Source organism: Silurus aristotelis (genome assembly GCF_946808225.1).
Source record: "Silurus aristotelis genome assembly, chromosome: 1".
Taxonomy (NCBI): domain Eukaryota; kingdom Metazoa; phylum Chordata; class Actinopteri; order Siluriformes; family Siluridae; genus Silurus; species Silurus aristotelis.
Genome location: NC_139574.1, coordinates 32943420 through 32962007, shown reverse-complemented (window position 1 = coordinate 32962007; position 18588 = coordinate 32943420). Strand labels below are relative to the sequence as shown.

The following is an 18588-nucleotide window of genomic DNA, read 5'->3' as shown; positions in this document are numbered from 1 at the left end:
AAAATTAGAAATTATAAAGCAAGTTGAATTAAATTAAATACAAATTAATAACAAATATAGCATATCTAATACAAATAGAAACAAAACAATATTATTAGATAAAATAACTACAAAGGAGCTCAACATATTTCAAAGTTTCTCTAAAAGGAAAGAAGGGGAAAACCATTTTTTTTTGCATTATACTGTTTTATTGTGTCATTGCTATTTTATTGAATTGTTTTATGTTTCACGTGTATGCCCATTTAAACCTTTTTCCTTATAAGTAAACTAAACCATCTTGGTAAAAGTCATTTTCCTGGTCTTTCTGATTATTAAGGTGCATTCTCTATTCCTTGCCCTCCCTAGCGAACCTAGCGATCTGGTCCATAACCGTGTATCCTATATATTGATAGCGTTACCGGCTACACTATATTTTGTGAATTATTAATGATTCACAATATTTATGACCGGGCCAGTGTAGAAAAGATGATGCAAAGGGAATGGAAAATGTCTAAAGCTTCCTTTAAGATGCTGAAACATTCTTTCGATTTGAGACGCAGCCGGATGTGTTTGTTGCATCAGTCGCTTCTACTTTACGCCAGTCGTTACGTCGGTGTAGCACTGCTTTACGGCAGCGTTGGAGCTTTCTTTTGACGCGGCTGCATGCTGGAGGAGGTTGACGGCTCTCATTACTGCGTTTAAAGGTGGGTTCATCAGCACCAGTGCAACTCTCAGAAAGCCCAAAATCCATGTGCACTAACGATCTACACAAACCGCTGCATGAAGTCTCTTTCCGTGAGATTCAGGAACTTCTGCCGGCTCTATACTGCTGCCAAATGAATGGACTTCAGAGTGTGTAGTGTTGTGCAGTGTTGTTCATTGTGTATTGTAGTGCAGTGTTGTTCATTGTGTATTGTAGTGTCGTGTTGCACAAGTATAAGGCGTGTGTATTATATTTGGGGAACTGGTTAGCTTATCTCTTTTCTGGTAGAATTTGAAAGTAAAAACAACAATGATGAGACTGATCTCTCTCTCTCTCTCTCTCTCTCTCTCTCTCTCTCTCTCTGTCTGTCTGTCTGTCTCTCTGTCTGTTTTCCTTCCTGTCTGTGCATCTCTCTCGCTTTCTCTCTGCATCTCTCTGTCTGTCTTTCTGTCTTCCCTCCTTCCTGTCTGCCTGCCTGCCTGCCTGCCTGCCTGCCTCTCTCTCTCTCTCTCTCTCTCTCTCTCTCTCTCTCTCTCTCTCTCTCTCTCTCTCTCTCTCTCTCTCTCTCTGTCTTTATCTATTGCTCTCTCTTTTTGTCTTTATCTCTCTCAGTCATGGACTCCCTACACGTGTCCTCTAACCCTGACGACATCAGGAGTTTGCTGGTCCTGATCGCTGCTGAATTCTCTCCCAGCCGCCCACGTGTGTGTGCTAAGGACAGTCCAGCTAATGTTGTGCATTCTCACCCCATTTTGGTCCTGGGAGGAAGCGAGGGAACGGCACTGTGCGGCGCCAGCGCCGTCAGCTGGTACCTGGCATCCGCAGGCGAGAAGGTGGGCAACGATGCCAAGCAGCAGAGCCAGGTGTGGCAGTGGCTGAGCTTCGCAGAGAGCGAACTGATTCCTGTGGCCTCTGCTGTGGTTTTCCCTCTGCTAGGTGTGACAGGCATTGACAAAAAGGTGGGACCCATGGGACCTAGATTTCCTGATTCATGTGCTGACTTGTATTATTATAACTATTATAAATTGTATAATTATGATAAAAATTTCTTCCCCCAGCTTCAGCAGACTTCCCATGGAGAGCTGCTGCGTGTTCTGAAGATTCTGGATCAGGGTTTAGAGCCACGGACGTTCCTGGTTGGAGAGAGCTTGTCTCTGGCTGACATGGCTGTCGCAACAGCTGTGCTTCTGCCTTTCAAATATGTAAGTCTTTGCATGAAGGCAGTTTGCGTGTGTATTCCGTAGGGGTGACCCTGGATAGTCGAAGATTCGATGCTTCGATAGGAGGAGTCTGATTCGGCTACCAATATTGTAGTCGAATCTTTGCGGAGTTGTTCTGTCATTTTGGATATATGAGGGCGCTCAATGTCTGATTTCACATAACTACCGGTTTTCTTCTAATAGATTGATATACAGACTATTATTATAATGCTGTAAATAAAAATCCAACCTCCCCGTGACAGATTTCGGTTTCACTTAAATATATACCAACATCTGGGAGATTCTGTAATTGAATATTCCATTCAAATGTAATTCTTTGCGTTAATATGTGATTAAGCTTCACTCAAAAGCCCAATGACACTCAAGACTAAGACTTGACAAATCGGTGTAAACCCTTGAAACGAGGACACCCCTAATATTCCAATGTGCTTGATTTTGGACGGGGTCTTCCCTTGCTGTTCATATGGATTCACTGCTATATGACTGCGATCGTACACCGTTCATTGTTAAGAAGATTAATTTTTACTGCATTTTTCCACCCGTATGTGGTTCTTCCCCATACTGTTACCACAAATTTAGAACTTTTCCCATCTCTTTCATAAAGAGAACCAAATCTGCTCCAGCATGACGGTGCCCCTGTGCACAAATCCAGCTCCATGAAGATATGGTTTGCATGAGTTGGAGTGGAAGATCTTGAGTGGCCTGACTTAACCCTGTTAAATGTCTTTGGGATGAATTGGAACGCTGACTGCACTCCAGGCCTCCATATCCTACATCAACGGCCTTGCGGCTGAACAAGCACAAAATCTCCACAAGCACACTCTAACATCTAGTGGAACATCTGCCTAGAAAAATGGAGGTTATTAGAACAGTACCGTAATTTCCGGACTATTAAGCGCACCCATATATAAGCCGCACCCACTGAATTTGACAAAGATTTTTATTTTGAACATAAATAAGCCGCACCTGTCTATAAGCCGCACTGAAAACTACACTAAAACTAATTAACTTTACACAGGCTTTAATGAAAGACAGTGTCTGTAACACAGTGTAACGGGTGAAATATGTTGCGCTTTCTTTAGGAGCATAGCGGTATTTTGGGAATAGCCGGACACTGCATTTTTCCAGTATTACTGCGTGTGTGTAAGACTGAGGATTATGTCCTTATTATTTTCTGATGCTCATTTCTATGTTTCTTTGACTAACCCGTAACGCTGTTGCCAAGAAAAATAAAAAAAAACCTGTCTGTGCTTATGATTTCTGTTTTCTGGCTTGACCGGGAAAAACCCAGGAAAAATTCATAAATAAGCCGCTTTAAGCCGCGGGTTCAAAACGTGGGAAAAAAGTAGCGACTTATAGTCCGAAAACTTTACACAGGCTTTAACGAAAGACAGTGACTATTACACAACTTGTATCTAAACAGTAGCCTACCAAGAAAGTAATTGTTCACTCTCTTCCTCCTTCCTTTCACAACTATTTCTTTTGGGAGTTTATCTTTTGGGCATCGTTGTGCGTTTAAAAATCACAGGTGAAGTGCGTTTTTTCATGCCCGGTTGTTTTCAGCGTAACGAATGATTCGCATTTCCTGTAGACAGTCCGAGTGAGCGGCAGGTCAAACATCGGAGGAACCTCATCCATATTTATGATGTGGTGCGGCCCGATTCAGTGGGAGCGCATCTGATTTAATATAAAGAGTTTCATTGGTTCACCTGAACCCGTTCTGCAATTTCATTGGTCTAATGTTATGGGGCTCAGTGTTTTGGCTTAAAGCTTGTGAAACCGGGAAAAACCCTGGAAAAATTCATAAATTAGCCGCTTCGTTGTTTAAGCCGCGGGGTTCAAATCGTGGGAAAAAAGTAGCGGCTTATAGTCCGAAAAATACGGTAAATGGTGTTTGTATGTCGAATGGGATGTTCAAAAAGCACATCAATAAGATCATGAAACATATGATCAGGTGTCCAAAAACTTTAGAATCTTTAGTGTGTCTTCTCATGGTGTTTTCTTTATTAATGCTTGTAGCATGTGTAGAAAGACTCTGTGAGGCAAGAGCTATTTTTTCTTTTTTCTTCTTTTCATTTTTTAGTGTAGTTGTTAATAATGTGGATATCATGATCAGTGGAAGCTCAGAGGTAAAGATGTTGGATTTCTAGTTGGAAGGTCATTAGTTCAAATCCCAGCACCACCAAGTGGTTGCCTCATAGTTGATATTCGCTCTGGATAAGTGGTGAAATAATGCACACACACACAGGTCTTATTAATTTGCTCTTACTTTCTGGAACCAAAAAAACCCAAACCTGGGTTTAAACAGGACGTAACGAATTGCAGGAGCGATTATTACACATTAGGTTCAAGTTCATTCTGTCCTTCCACAGCTGACACCCACGCGCATGCTTTAAAAAGAAAGGGAATGCATGTGAGATATTTATATGGAGCAAAAAAAAAAGCACAAATTCTGTGCATTTTTTTCAGGGGACAGTTATAGCGAAACGACATCTCTCTCGATTAACACTTTCCAGAATGCTGCACAACGACATCATCGTCTGATTCAGGGAATTTGATTTCTTGCTATGTCTCTCTGCAGGTTTTGGACTCTTCAAACAAAAAGTCACTGGTGAACCTGAGCAGGTGGTTTGACACTTGTGTGAACCAACCTGAGTTTTTGAAGGTGTTGGGTAAAGTGTCGCTCTGTGAGAAAATGGTGCCCGTGACGCCCAAACCGAATAATACCACCACTGATCCTGCTGCAAACAATACGTCCAACGGAACAGCTGTTAGCGGTGAGTGTGTGTGTGTGTGTGTGTGTTAGCATGGTGAAAAAGATGGTCGCTAAGCTTCTTCCTGCGCTATTTCAAGTCTAACTTACGCTGTCGGGGAATGTCATAATATTTTAACAAGTGTATGAATGTTCTTTGTCTTTAAAACGTTTTGCTTCACCGGGTTCATGTCAGGTCCACCAAAGACCGAAGCTCAACTGAAGAAAGAGGCCAAGAAGCGTGAGAAGATGGAGAAGTTCCAGCAGAAAAAGGAGATGGAGGAGAAGAAGAAACAGATTCAGTCACAGTCGGAGGTGAGAGCGATGGACTTTCATGTATTTTCGGTTTCTCTTTGGGTTGTATCTGGATTTTAAAAAAATAAAACGAGAATCTGGAGGAGACGTCTAGACAAGAGTTTGATCAATCAGTCCTGAATTCCGGAAATGTTGGGATGTTATTATTTTTAATTTGAATAAAATGGAAACCAAAAGACGGCGATTGCGGACCATGTTGCCATATGGCTTCCTTTTTGCATGATGAAGCTTTAGTTGGCATCTGCAGATGGCACGGTGGATTGTGTTTACCGACAGTGGTTTCTAGAACTATTCCTGAGCCCATTTAGGAATGGCAATGACACAATCATGCTGATATATGATGCAGTGTCGTCTAAGGGCCAGAAGACAACAGGGATCCAACAAAGGTCTTCGTCCTTGTGCCTTACTCACCGAGATTTCTCCAGTCTCTCTAAATCTTTGGATGTACTGTAGATGATATTTGCAAAGCCTTAGCAATTTGATGTTGAGAAACATTGTTTTTTAAAGTATTCCACAATCTTTTTACACACTCGTTCATGAATTGGAGAGCCTTTGCTCATCTTAACTTCTGAAATACTCTCTAAGACATCCATATTATAGCTAATCATGTTACAGACTTGATGTCAATGTTCTTCCAGATGAATCTTTTAAAAATTTCTGGCTTTTTCAGCCTTTTGTTGCCCTGTGGGACCCGTTCCTGAATTCGGGTTGTACATGTGGTCTAATGAGATGTAAACAACAACAGTGCGAATGAGGGGTTTTTTTTTGGTTTTTTTATGCTTAGAAAAAAGCCAAACCTGAAAAAAAGGAACTCGGTGTGATCACATACAACATCCCCACCCCAGCCGGAGAGAAAAAAGGTAGGTTTTGCGTCTAATTTTAAACCTACCTATTGATGGAGATGTCAAAACATGTATTTGTAACCTTCTTACATTTACTGCATATTGTCTCTGATTTTCAAAACCGCTCAGACGTGCTCAGCCCTCTGCCGGACTCGTACAGTCCTCAGTACGTGGAGGCATCCTGGTACCCTTGGTGGGAGAAACAGGGTTTCTTCAAACCAGAATATGGAGTAAGAAACTCGTTATTCCTTCTTTATCAGGTGCTTAATGTAAATGTTTTTTCTCACGATTTAACTTTTTCGATCTGTTTGTTTATTAGCGAAAGAGCATTAGTGAAGCGAACCCCCGCGGTATATTTATGATGTGCATCCCTCCTCCTAACGTGACAGGATCTCTTCATCTGGGTCACGCCCTAACCAATGCCATTCAGGACTGCCTGACCAGATGGTAAAGATTTAGTTTCTTTCTAGTAAGAATTCATGTGCCGATTGTGTATTAGTTCAATGGGTGTGTCATACGATTGAGCGTTCAGTCTTCAAAATAGAATCCAGTTTGGAGCAGGTTAAGTTTCTGTTTTCAAACAGTTCACTGTTTTCTTTCTTCTTAGAATGTTTCGGATTCTACCAGTATTTAGGTAGAAATCCACAACCATTACAAGGTCTGTGCAGCTAGGTTAAGGAGGTTAAGTACAGTTTGCTCTCCTGTAAACCAGCTCATTTACCTTATGTAGTATACACGATGTAATTTATCATTAAGTGATTGATTTAAACGATCATTGGCTCCTTCTTGTTACCAATTTGTATGACTTGGTTATATTTCAAGCAATGACAGACTAGTTCAGACATGTGACTTTGCTGTGCGGTGGTTACATGCTGAGGAAGAGCACCACAAATGCATTGTTTGCTTTGAGAATGTTGATGGAGAAGTATAGAGAAGGTCAGAAGTAGTTGCATTGTGTGTTTGTGGATTTAGAGAAAGCGTACGACAGAGTGCCGAGAGAAGAGTTGTGGTACTGTATGAGGAAGTCAGGTGTGTCAGAGAAATATGTGAGGGTATGTGTGCAGTAGGAACGACAGACTGGTTCAAGGTGGAGGTTGGACTGCATCAAGGATCGGCTCTAAGCCCTTTTCAGGTTGTGAATGAGTTTAGGTACCTGGGGATCAACAGTGCAAAGTAATGGAGAGTGTGTTAGAGAAGTGAAGAAAAGAGTGCAGGCAGGGTGGAGTGGGTGGAGAAGAGTGACAGGAGTGATTTGTGATAGAAGGGTATTCGCAAGAGTGAAAGGGAAAGTTTGTGGTGAGACCTGAGATGTTGTATGGTTTAGAGACAGTGGCATTGAGTAAAAGACAGGAGGTGGAGCTGAAGGTAGCAGAGCTGAAGATGGTGAGATTTTCATTGGGAGTGACGACGATGGACAATATTAAAAACATATTGCATGTAGGAGGTTTAGATTATATTATCTTCTGATTATGATGATGATACACTAGAAATCCTGCACACGAACATTGTTAGACATCCGAGATCTGTTACTGCAGCTTGATTTGTTTCTTGCATCAATTGAAATTAGTCCTTTCATCACATACACAAACTAGAGAGAAGCACAGGACTGATGGCAGTACCCCGGTTTTCGAGTTAGCCATAGGTTTTGGGATAGAGGTATGTCAAAATGCACAGTAATGGCCCTGACAGGACATGGAGTGAATAATAATTAGCTATAGACATAGATTAAGGATGGTATAAGGACATCCAAAATGGAATTTTGGTCCTTTGAGGCTTCTATATAATACAGCACACTGTGGCAAGTAGTACAGCAAGTGCGTGCAGTATTTATGTCAGTAGCACAAGGCAGCTCAGTGACCTAGCAGCTGTCCTCCTGTGTGATTACGCAGGCACAGGATGAGAGGCGAGACCACGCTGTGGAATCCAGGCTGCGATCACGCCGGTATCGCCACTCAGGTGGTGGTAGAGAAGAAGCTGATGAGGGAAAGAGGGATGACCAGACACGACCTGGGCCGAGAGAACTTCATCGCAGAGGTCTGGAAGTGGAAGAACGAGTAAGTACAGTTTAAAGGGACACGGGAGGTGGTTAATGTGAGGTGAGGAGTCCTGGGGTGCAGTCATGGTTCCAATTCATCCCAAAGGTGTTAAACTACATCCATCTGTTCATGAAGCTGGCTTTGTGCATAAGGACAATGTCATACAGCATTTAAAATGCCTCCCACATCCTATACAATCATGTGTCTCCATTTTTGTGGTGACAGTTTGAGGAAGAACCACATATGGCTGGAAAAGTTTGGTGTCCCAATACTTTTGTAGTGTATGTGTACATTATTCTGTCAGTACACCCTCATGTAGCCGGTCTATCTGGTTCAGTGATGAGATGATCTGCCTCTGCTCTGCCATTAGAAAAGGAGATCGTATCTACCACCAGCTGAAGAAACTCGGCTCTTCGCTCGACTGGGACAGAGCTTGTTTCACTATGGATCCTGTGAGTAGAAAAAAAACCCACCCTTTCGGATAACTCTTTGAGACAGTTGGGCTTTAATCAAACAGCAGTAGGGACTCGACTCCTTTTAAAGCTTTGTTTAGACCCTTCATTACTCTTATTTATTCTATTGACCCAGATGTCTTTTCATTTCCACATCAGACCACAATGGAGTAGTGTGTAATAATGGAGCTTAAATCTGATCGTCAGAGGCAATACGTTATAAAATATAGAATATGTATTTACTTTTATTGATATAAATAAAAGGACACAAACTAAAAATTGCATAGAAAATGTATAATACATATGTCTGGGAGTGGCATTGTTTGGTCACAGGTTGTTTTTTTTCCCCAACCATTATGCTAGCATAGTAATTATAATTGTACTGAGGATGTGCCTTATGCTTTAAAGATACAAACATAATTAGTGTAATATTTATTTATGAAATCAAACATTTGTTAGTTATGTTATGTTCAGTCTAGCCCAATGCCAAACCCAGACTAATACTAAAATTCTTACTTTGTTTATTACTTAGGTCAATTTCTTTCCTCATGCTGTTTATATGCATGTGTGTGCAGAAACTGTCCTATGCTGTTCAGGAGGCATTTATTCGTATGCATGACGAGGGCGTGATCTACAGGAGCAAGAGACTGGTCAACTGGTCCTGCACCCTGAACTCTGCCATCTCAGACATTGAGGTGCGTTCACTGACTTCTGACATCTGTACGTTTGGTACTTAATAACTAAATGGTCCGGTTGGTTCACCGATCAGTCGACCAAGCCGATGTTGTTCTTTTGTTGCAAATGTGTGAGTATATTGTCATTTGTTTTTGCGTTGCTTCAGGTGGATAAGAAGGAGCTGACGGGCCGAACGCTGCTTCCCGTGCCAGGCTATAAGGAGAAGGTGGAGTTTGGAGTGCTGGTGTCCTTCTCTTACAAAATTGAGGGATCAGGTAAGACTATATGGAGGATATATGTGTGCTTTTTGAACTCCATTTGCTATTATTATAACCTTCACTTTTCTGGGAAGATGTTTCACTAGATTTCGGAGTGTGTTTGTAGAGATTTGTGCTCATTAAGCCACAATGGTGTTAGTAAAGTCAGGCACTGATGTAGGTGAGGTGAGGAGGCCTGGGGTGCGGTCAGCATACACATTCATCCCCAAAGGTGTTCAAAAGGGTGGAGGTCAAAGCTGTTCCACTCCAACCCATGTAAATGATATGTTCTGACTTTGTACACAGGGGCACTGGGAGAATCCCAAGAGATCATCAGATTTCTAGTATTTTTTGTATTTTTCTTTTTCTAGTATCTGTCTTTTGTGAAAGAAGTTCTATAAGATCAGATTTGTAGTGTAATTCCGCAGTCACAAATGTAAAAACAACAGCATGTCAGTGATGCATCTCTAGAGGCCGCTCTCATAATGACGGCGGCCCTTCTTAGCCGCTCCGTCAATGGACGCGACCTGGAAAAACTATCGGTTTGGATTTTTGCCAATAGTTCCAGAAATCGATTATCGCTGCCGGCAAAACCGATAAATCTCTCGACCTATAATTGTCATGCTGGAAAATGTAATGCTTCTGCATCTAAGAAACGTTCTTGTACAACCCTGAGTCCCTGAAACTGAGGTTTCCGAATACTTTTTAACGTAAAGTGTATTTTGTGCTTTCCTTGCATAGATGAGGAGGTGGTTGTAGCAACCACACGTATCGAGACCATGTTGGGCGACACAGCCGTGGCCGTGCATCCTAACGACTCCAGATATCAGGTAAATAAACAACCAGGTCTCTTTTTGGTCTCTTCTGTCCTTATTTTACTTCTGTTCGGCTTTTACACATCGCCTGTTTCCAATCAACTTCTATATACGCCCAAAATCTTGATCTTATGGATACAAACCCATGAGCATGCGAACCTATGAGCATTGTCAAAGTCTTCTTCATTTGCTTTCTTTGCTTCTACGGTGATTGACAGGGTAATAAACAGATGATCATTTTGCTTTCTCTGTTCCGGGTTTGTTTGATCAGAGTTCAGTCAGACTAATACCATATCCTTATCCTGTATGTGAAAGGAGCCAGTGTTCCTCCACAGATTCCGCATACTCTTTCTCTTTTCTTTTTCTTTAGCACCTGAAAGGAAAAGTAGCAGTTCACCCGTTCTGTGACCGCAAGCTGCCCATCGTGTTCGATGACTTTGTGGACATGAACTTTGGAACAGGTTAAAACGCACACACACACACACACACACACACACACACACACACACACACACACACACACACACACACACACACACACACACAATCACACACATGTTTAAATGAAAACATCTGCTTTTACATAACCAAATGTTTACACAAGCACTATTTACTATTGTATGGATGTTTGTACACGTGCACTTTATGCAGTGTCCTAATTAGTTCAGTGTCTACAGAAATCTTCGCGGTGTACTCTACTGTACATAGCTGAAACGATTTGGCTTGAATGAGAGTCCTAAGGAGAGCGTGCTTTTTAATAACTCTGTGGTTGATGATTAAGATCAAGCTTTATTTTAGGAATGGTGATGTGTGCTTGTCTTCCTGTGTTGATTCAGTGGTGGAATTGAGGTGACATGATTTTATTCTTTGACTGAGCTCTTAATTATTGGCGTAGGTGCGGTGAAGATCACACCTGCTCATGACCACAATGACTACGAAGTGGGGGAGAGACACAAACTGCCCTTTATCAACATCCTGGATGAGAATGGCTTCCTCATCAATGTTCCTCCTCCATTCCTGGTACAAACACATGCACAGTATATACACCTTCTATACACGCATACACACACACACACACACACTCACTCACACACACACACACAGATACCAATCATGCACACACATTCTGCCAAAACACATACCACACACACACTGCACACACACACTGCACACACATTCTGCCCAAACACATACCACACACTGCATTTTTCTTGGTCATTATAATAAGTAGCACCTTATAAAGATCTTAGTTGTGCTTTAAAATATAAAGCAACAGAAATATACTTTTTGAAGACACATGATCATCTTTTATAGTCCATCACAGCTGACTCCCAGAACCCCGCTGTACAAGTCTGATATCCTTCAGTGCAAGTATAAGGAAGATAGTGAGAGCCTGTGATTTTAGAATTAGTTTTATTCTAAATATGGTCTTTACATAAGTATTAAGTGTGATTTGGTTGTTTGATTCATTTTATTTTTTTTAAATGATTGGTAGCATGTCTTTCGTAAGACGAATAGAGATGACCAAACACACACAATAATTTGTTGTTCCATTAGACTAAATAATTGTTGTTGTTGTTGACAGGGTATGAAGCGTTTCGAGGCGAGGAAGGCTGTGCTCCAGGCCCTGAAAGACCGAGGCCAGTTTAAGGACATCAAAGACAATCCCATGGTGGTGCCTGTGTGCAGGTCAGTGCAACAAACCCTCAACAAAAACATACACACTATATGGACTAAAGTTTGTAGACACCTGAGCAAGTATGTGCTTTCCGAACATCCACATTTAGTCCTCTTTTGTGGCAATAACAACCTCCACTCTTCTGGGAAGATTTTCTAGTAGATTTTGGAGTGAAGAGGTTTGTGCTTAATCATATACAAGGGTGTTTGTAAAGTCAGGTACTGATGATGAAGGCAGTTCGTTTTTTTTATTCTTTATTTTTAGTGCAGTAACAAACAACACTGTTTTTTTCTTCCCCTTTTTTAAATTCAAAATTTCAAAAATTCTAGAATACAAACAAACAAATAAATGTAATGAAACAAATAATTATAATAACCTGTGGGAGGTCAGATGTATGCTTTATTTATTTATTTATGCTAATTGAAGGTTCTCTGTATACTGTATAGTAGAGGCTTTAGAAAATAGCATTCTAATTTCCAATATGTAATAGGGGAGAAGTGTTGCAAGCGAATTTTTAAAAGTAAAGCACATCTGTTCTATACTTCCACAAAGTCTGGGCACAGTTGCCTTACATATTTAACCCAATTAGACCAGAATCCTGTTTGAATGTTTATGTTCTAATAGAATGAGAAACGGATTTATACAAATTGGCTAGGCAGAGGGAGTGAGCTGGGAAGGATGTGCTGCATGTAAAAGCAATAAAGGATGGAGATGGAAATGTGTTGACTAGTGAGGAGAGTGTGTTGAGAAGATGGAGGGAATATTTCGAGGAACGAACAAGGAAAATGAGAGAGAGAGAGAGAGAGAAGGTTGGATGGTGTAGAGATTGTGAAGCAGGAAGTGGATATGATTAGTAAGGAGGAAGTGAGAGCAGTGATTAAGAGGATGAAGAGAGATGGCAGTGGAGTTTTTAACCACGTTGTTTAACAAGATTTTGGAAGGTGAGAGGATGCCTGAGGAATGGAGGAGTGTGCTGGTACCGATCTTTAAGCATAAGGGTGATGTGCAGACCTGCAGTAACTACAGGGGAATAAAGTTGATCAGTCACACCATGAAGTAATGGGAAAGAGTAGTGGAAGCCAGGCTGAGAGAAGAGGTGACCATCTGTGAGCAGCAGTATGGTTCTATGCCGAGGAAGTATGTTTATGGAGAAGTATAGAGAAGGTCAGAAGGAGTTGTATTGTGAGTTTGTGGATTTAGAGAAAGCGTACGACAGGGTGCTGAGAGAGGAGTTGTGGTATTGTATGAGGAAGTCAGGTGTGGCAGAGATGTATGTGAGGGTGGTGCAGGACACGTATGAGGACAGTGTGACAGCAGTGAAGTGTGCAGTAGGACCGACAGACTGGACTATGATGTCCATGGAGACTCCTGTCTGACCTCATCCTTCAACCTGCCCATCAACACTGCAAACAGTAAAGGGCTCAGAGCCGATCCTTGATGCAGTCCAACCGCCACCTTGAACCAGTCTGTCGGTCCTACTGCACACTTCACTGCTGTCACACTGTCCTCATACGTGTCCTGCACCACCCTCACATACATCTCACCTGACTTTGTGATATTGTTATCTGTGGTGAGAGTAGGGAGCAGGTTAAGAAGAGCTTGGAGAGGTGGAGGTACGCGCTGGAAAGAAGGGGAATGAAAGTCAGTAGGAGTAAGACAGAGTACATGTGTGTGAATGAGAGGGAGGACAGTGGAGTGGTGCGGTTGCAGAGAGAAAAGGTTGTGAAGGTGGAGGAGTTCAGGTACCTGGGGTCAACAGTGGGTGGAGAAGAGTGACAGGAGTGATTTGTGATAGTAGGGTATCTGCAAGAGTGAAAGGGAAAGTTTATAGGACTGTGGTGAGACCTGTGATGTATGGATTAGAGACAGTAAAAGACAGGAGGTGGAGCTGGAGGTAGCAGAGCTGAAGATGTTGAGGTTTTCGTTGGGAGTGACGAGGATGGACAGGATTAGAAATTAGTTTATTAGAGTGACAGCACATGCAGGACGTTTTGGAGACAAGGTGAGGGAGGTGTGATTGAGATGGTTCGGACATGTGCAGAGGAGGGACATGAGGTACATCAGTAGGAGAATGCTGAGGATGGAGCCACCAGGAAGGAGGAAAAGAGAAAGACCAAGGAGGAGGTTTATGGATGTGGTGAAGGAAGACATGCCGGTAGTTGGTGTGAAAGAGGCAGCTGTAGAGGACAGAGGGGTATGGAGACGAATGATCTGCTGTGGTAAATCCTAATAGGAAAAGCCAAAAGAAGAAGTAGTTCTAATAGAATGTCTTAATGTGTGTGGTGTATATATGCAGTCGCTCTAAGGACATTGTGGAGCCCCTGCTGAAGCCTCAGTGGTACGTCAACTGTGGGGAAATGGGGAAGCAGGCAGCCGATGCAGTCAGGAGCGGAGAACTGAAGATCATCCCAGAGCACCACCTGAAAACCTGGTTTAACTGGATGGATAACATCAGGTGAGGTCTCATCAGGGTTAAAGCTGACGACCACTGCTCGTTATGGCACCTGAGGTTCTCATTGTTCCACCAAGCACCGTGCCAAGAACCTGTTGTTTACTCTTGATTGTGTTTTGCCTGTATTCAGGGATTGGTGTATCTCTCGTCAGCTGTGGTGGGGTCACCGGATCCCGGCGTATTTCGTCACTGTGAACGATCCCTCGGTAAAAGCTGGAGAGGTGAGCAAAATGCTCTGGTGCCGTCACGACCTTATGTTCAAAAGTTTGTGTACACCAGGCCAAATAATTGTCTGCTTTTTGAACATCCCATTATACATTTAGTCCCCATTTACTGTTAATTTCCTCCACTCTTTTGGGATGATGTTCCACTGGATTTTGGAGTGCGCATAGATATATGTAACCAAGTTTATTTTTGTGAAGCTGATTGAATTGAATTCCCTAATACACTAAATCCTACTCTGTATTCACTTGTGTGTGTGCGTTTAAAGGATGTAGATGGTCATTACTGGGTCAGTGGACGGTCAGCGGAAGAAGCCCAAGAGAAAGCAGCGAAGCGCTTCAACGTCACCGTAGACAAAATCTCCTTGCGGCAAGGTAACGTCATCTTGACCCCATGGGAAGCGGTTCAATCGGTCACTTGTGGGCCCTTGAGCAAGTCCCTGAACCTTCAACTGCTCGGGTGTATAAATGAGAGGATTGTATGTTGGTCCTCTTTTACCGTCAAGTTCCTTCGTACAATGCAGTGATCATAAACCTGGAAAAATAGTTTTTTCCTGTTTTTGTTTTTTTGATTATGATTATGTAAAATGATTATATATTTTTGTTTTGATGCATAATGTTTAAATGTGTATGTGTGTTAGATGAGGATGTCTTGGATACCTGGTTTTCTTCTGGGATCTTTCCCTTTTCCATTTTTGGATGGCCAAATGAAGTAAGCCCATGTCAGCTAATTATTTCTGCTCTTAAACCAAGAAGAATATGGCATTTTTGTAAAAGTGTGTGTTTGTTTTCTGCAGAACGGGGACCTAAGCGTATTTTATCCAGGCACTCTGTTGGAGACAGGCCATGATATCCTGTTCTTTTGGGTGGCTCGTATGGTCATGATGGGCCTCAAACTCACAGGCAAACTTCCTTTCAAAGAGGTGTGTTTATACACAGATAGTCCCCGAGTTATGATGGTTCGAATGTTACAATGACGATAGCCATGCGACCAAAATAAAAAACATTTGAAGGTTTTAAATGTCTACCCTCTACCATGTGCATATATACTGTAAAGATTATACATTATGGTAATGTAAATTGCTCCTTGTGCCCAAATGATGTACCGTGATTTCAATTACGGTACACGGCCCCCCCATCATCATTATTTGAGTTTCCTGGCTAGGCTAGACCATGTCTTGACTTGTGATATATTTTCAAGTTACAATGATGTAATCATAAAACCACTGTGCTCTTGCGTAGGTGTATCTGCACGCCGTGGTGAGGGATGCCCATGGCAGGAAGATGAGCAAGTCTCTGGGGAACGTGATCGACCCTCTGGACGTCATCACTGGAATCTCACTGGAGGTACAATTAAGAAAAAAAGGCTGACGTATTTTTTAAGCTGCTTTCTAGTTGAAGTCTGGGGTTATTTTGAAAGTATTTGAAGCGTAATACACATTTTAATAGGACGAGTTTGTTGTATACACTGTATGGACATCAGAGCATTAGATTACTATGTACTTTTTGAACTGCTGGCTGGCTTTGTGCACAGGGATATTGTCATGTTGGAACAGGTAATTTACAATTGTGTGCCTCCAGCTTTTTTCAGAACAGTTTGGGGAAGAAGTGCATATAGCAGGAAAAGTCAGGTGTCCAAACACTTTTGGACATACCACATATCGACATTTCTGTTAGATTCAGAAGGTGTTCAACTCTATATATGCTTTTATTATATTTAAAAAAAAGGATTATTGTATTTTAAATGTATCTAATTAGCTAATAAAATGTGGGATTTTGTGTATATAATTATATATATATATATATATATATATATATATATATATATATATATATATATATATATATATATATATATATATATATATATATAATATACAAAATCCCACGTTTTCAGGGTCTTCATTGTTTTTTTTCTGAGCTGTTTGTGTATGTGTGTGTAGGGTCTCCATGCTCAGCTGAAAGACAGCAATCTGGACACACTGGAGATTGAGAAGGCTAAACAAGGACAGGTAAATTTCCAATACTCTAAAACAGTCTAGCATTTAGTTAAGACACCTGCTTTGAGTGCAGAATAAATATTTCCATATTGGCTGCAAGTCAAATTTCATCCTGTCCTTTTTTTTGGGGGGGGTAGAAATCTGATTACCCCACCGGAATTCCAGAGTGTGGAACCGACGCTCTCAGGTTTGCCCTGTGCGCCTACACCAGCCAAGGTAACACATTCTTTAATCAGAGTAAAACCTCCTCTATTTACCTTCCTTTCGAATCACACTTCAAAACCGCTCTCGGCCTCAGGACGGGACATTAACCTGGACGTGAACAGGATTCTGGGCTACAGGCATTTCTGCAATAAGCTGTGGAACGCTGTGAAGTTTGCCATGAGGACGCTGGGCGAAGGCTTCGTGCCGTGGGAGAAAGCTCAGGTGGGAAGGTTTAATAATGCAGTCAGCCCCCGACTTACGAATTTTCACAGATACGCACACGGTCACCCAAAAAAAACCAAGAAAAATCCAAAAAGAAAGAAAATCATAAAAATATATTCAAAAAAACATAAACAAAAATCTGAAGAAGAAGAATCGTGCGACTGAGACACGTCAGTCTCACTCTTCTCGACTTACAAACTTTTTCCGGTCCCTATCTATTTTGTAAGTCGAGGGCTACCTGTATAAAAAAATAAGGATTTTATTTGAAGAAATTATGCAATTATGAGTGTATAGCGATGGCTTTTGCAGTACATATGTGGTGTAAAACGTGATTTAAAACGTTGCTCGTGTGTGTTCGGATCCCTCGCTGTGCAGCTGTGCGGCAGTGAGGGCGTGTCCGATAGGTGGATTTTGTCGCGCCTCTGTGCTGCCGTGGCCCTCTGTGGAAACGGATTCCAGGCGTATGATTTCCCAGCGATCACCACAGCTATCTACAACTTTTGGCTCTATGAACTGTGCGATGTTTATCTGGTAATATACCTGCTCCTTTAATTTTTTTTTTCTTCTTACAGAATTGCCTCTCCTCATTTCAACAGTCATGATAGAAAACGAATGAAATTTAAACTGTTTCTAGGAAAGCGTGAAGCCTGTGTTGAGCAGAACAGACTCAGAAGGCCTGAAGCAAGCCGACATCTGCAGACAGACGCTCTACACCTGTCTGGATGTCGGGCTTCGCCTCCTGTCTCCCATCATGCCTTTTGTCACAGAGGAGCTCTTCCAGCGGTTGCCACGGAGACAGCCCCAGGACAGTCCCCCGAGTATCTCTGTCACTCCATACCCTGAAGCCTCAGAGGTGAGCTGGTCAGAGGAAATGGATGCACACAAATGATTATTACTAATCAATGATGTTCTGAATATTAAGGCTTGGTGAATGGTCTCGATGATGTGAATTCCAGATGCAGTGTAGTAAATAAACTGCTTAAGATGTGGTCTAATAGAAAATAATACAAAGTATCCACCAGGGGGAGCTAATGTTCCCACTTCTAATGCTGAAGCCAAATGCATTCCTGCAGACCCTTAATCATGTTATCAGGCATTAGGTATCTAAATAAAGCATCTGTATAGCTTAGAGGTCGCTCAGTGGTGAAAGTTCAGGGTTAGTGATCGGAAGGTAAGGAATTTAAGCCCTAGAATTGGCCCATGAGCAAGGCCCTTAACCCTCTCTGCTCCAGTGGGCACTGCATCATGTCTGATTCTGTCTTCTAAACTAGAGGTTGGCGGATTCATCCGTTTTGTTGATTCATCATCACCGACGGTTGCTTGCTGGAACTATCGTCTCTGTGCAAAAATCCATAAAGTTCGTTTTTCCAGGTTGCGCCTGTGAAGGTCCACTGTCACTGTATGAGTGCGCCCTCTAGAGGCAAATAACTGAAGCCATGTGCTGTCTTTTCTTAGCATTAAACTTTTTTTTTTTTTTTAGCAAAGAAAACCTAAGAGGCCATGCATTATAATATTTCTTTTCTCATGATCACAACAGAATTTTCTTGGGACCTTGATATCAGTGAGGTCTTGCGATCAGTACATAATGTTTTTGTGTATTCAGTGCATGAGCGTGTTCTAGAGAGCAGCATCGTGGATAATGAACATTACCATTTCTGGCAGCACAAAAACAATAACCACAGATGTTATGGTTATTATCCACAATGCTGCTCTCTAGAAAATTCCTTGTGATCAGTACTTAATTTAGCTGTATATTCGGCATGTT

General features: G+C 41.9%; 1 protein-coding gene across 2 annotated transcripts in view; it reads left to right on the top strand.

Annotated features, from left to right (window-relative positions):
- The first annotated feature begins 517 nt into the window (after positions 1-517).
- The window catches only part of vars1 (valyl-tRNA synthetase 1), a 21375-nt gene continuing 3304 nt past the window's right edge, over positions 518-18588 (top strand). Inside the window, exons 1-27 of one of the 2 annotated variants that reach the window (XM_083536007.1) lie at positions 518-683; positions 1295-1641; positions 1741-1884; positions 4484-4679; positions 4851-4969; positions 5754-5829; positions 5941-6041; positions 6131-6258; positions 7701-7865; positions 8218-8299; positions 8875-8994; positions 9141-9249; positions 9973-10061; positions 10417-10507; positions 10942-11066; positions 11632-11735; positions 14021-14179; positions 14307-14397; positions 14667-14772; positions 15039-15109; positions 15195-15320; positions 15640-15744; positions 16341-16409; positions 16535-16613; positions 16696-16823; positions 17199-17354; positions 17458-17676. In XM_083536007.1, the coding sequence (XP_083392133.1) occupies positions 1297-1641; positions 1741-1884; positions 4484-4679; positions 4851-4969; positions 5754-5829; positions 5941-6041; positions 6131-6258; positions 7701-7865; positions 8218-8299; positions 8875-8994; positions 9141-9249; positions 9973-10061; positions 10417-10507; positions 10942-11066; positions 11632-11735; positions 14021-14179; positions 14307-14397; positions 14667-14772; positions 15039-15109; positions 15195-15320; positions 15640-15744; positions 16341-16409; positions 16535-16613; positions 16696-16823; positions 17199-17354; positions 17458-17676 (3303 nt within the window). In that variant the 5' untranslated portion in view covers positions 518-683; positions 1295-1296. Of the gene's footprint in view, positions 832-1294; positions 1642-1740; positions 1885-4483; positions 4680-4850; positions 4970-5753; positions 5830-5940; positions 6042-6130; positions 6259-7700; positions 7866-8217; positions 8300-8874; positions 8995-9140; positions 9250-9972; positions 10062-10416; positions 10508-10941; positions 11067-11631; positions 11736-14020; positions 14180-14306; positions 14398-14666; positions 14773-15038; positions 15110-15194; positions 15321-15639; positions 15745-16340; positions 16410-16534; positions 16614-16695; positions 16824-17198; positions 17355-17457; positions 17677-18588 lie in introns of both variants that reach the window. The other variant, XM_083536006.1, reaches the window with a different exon arrangement.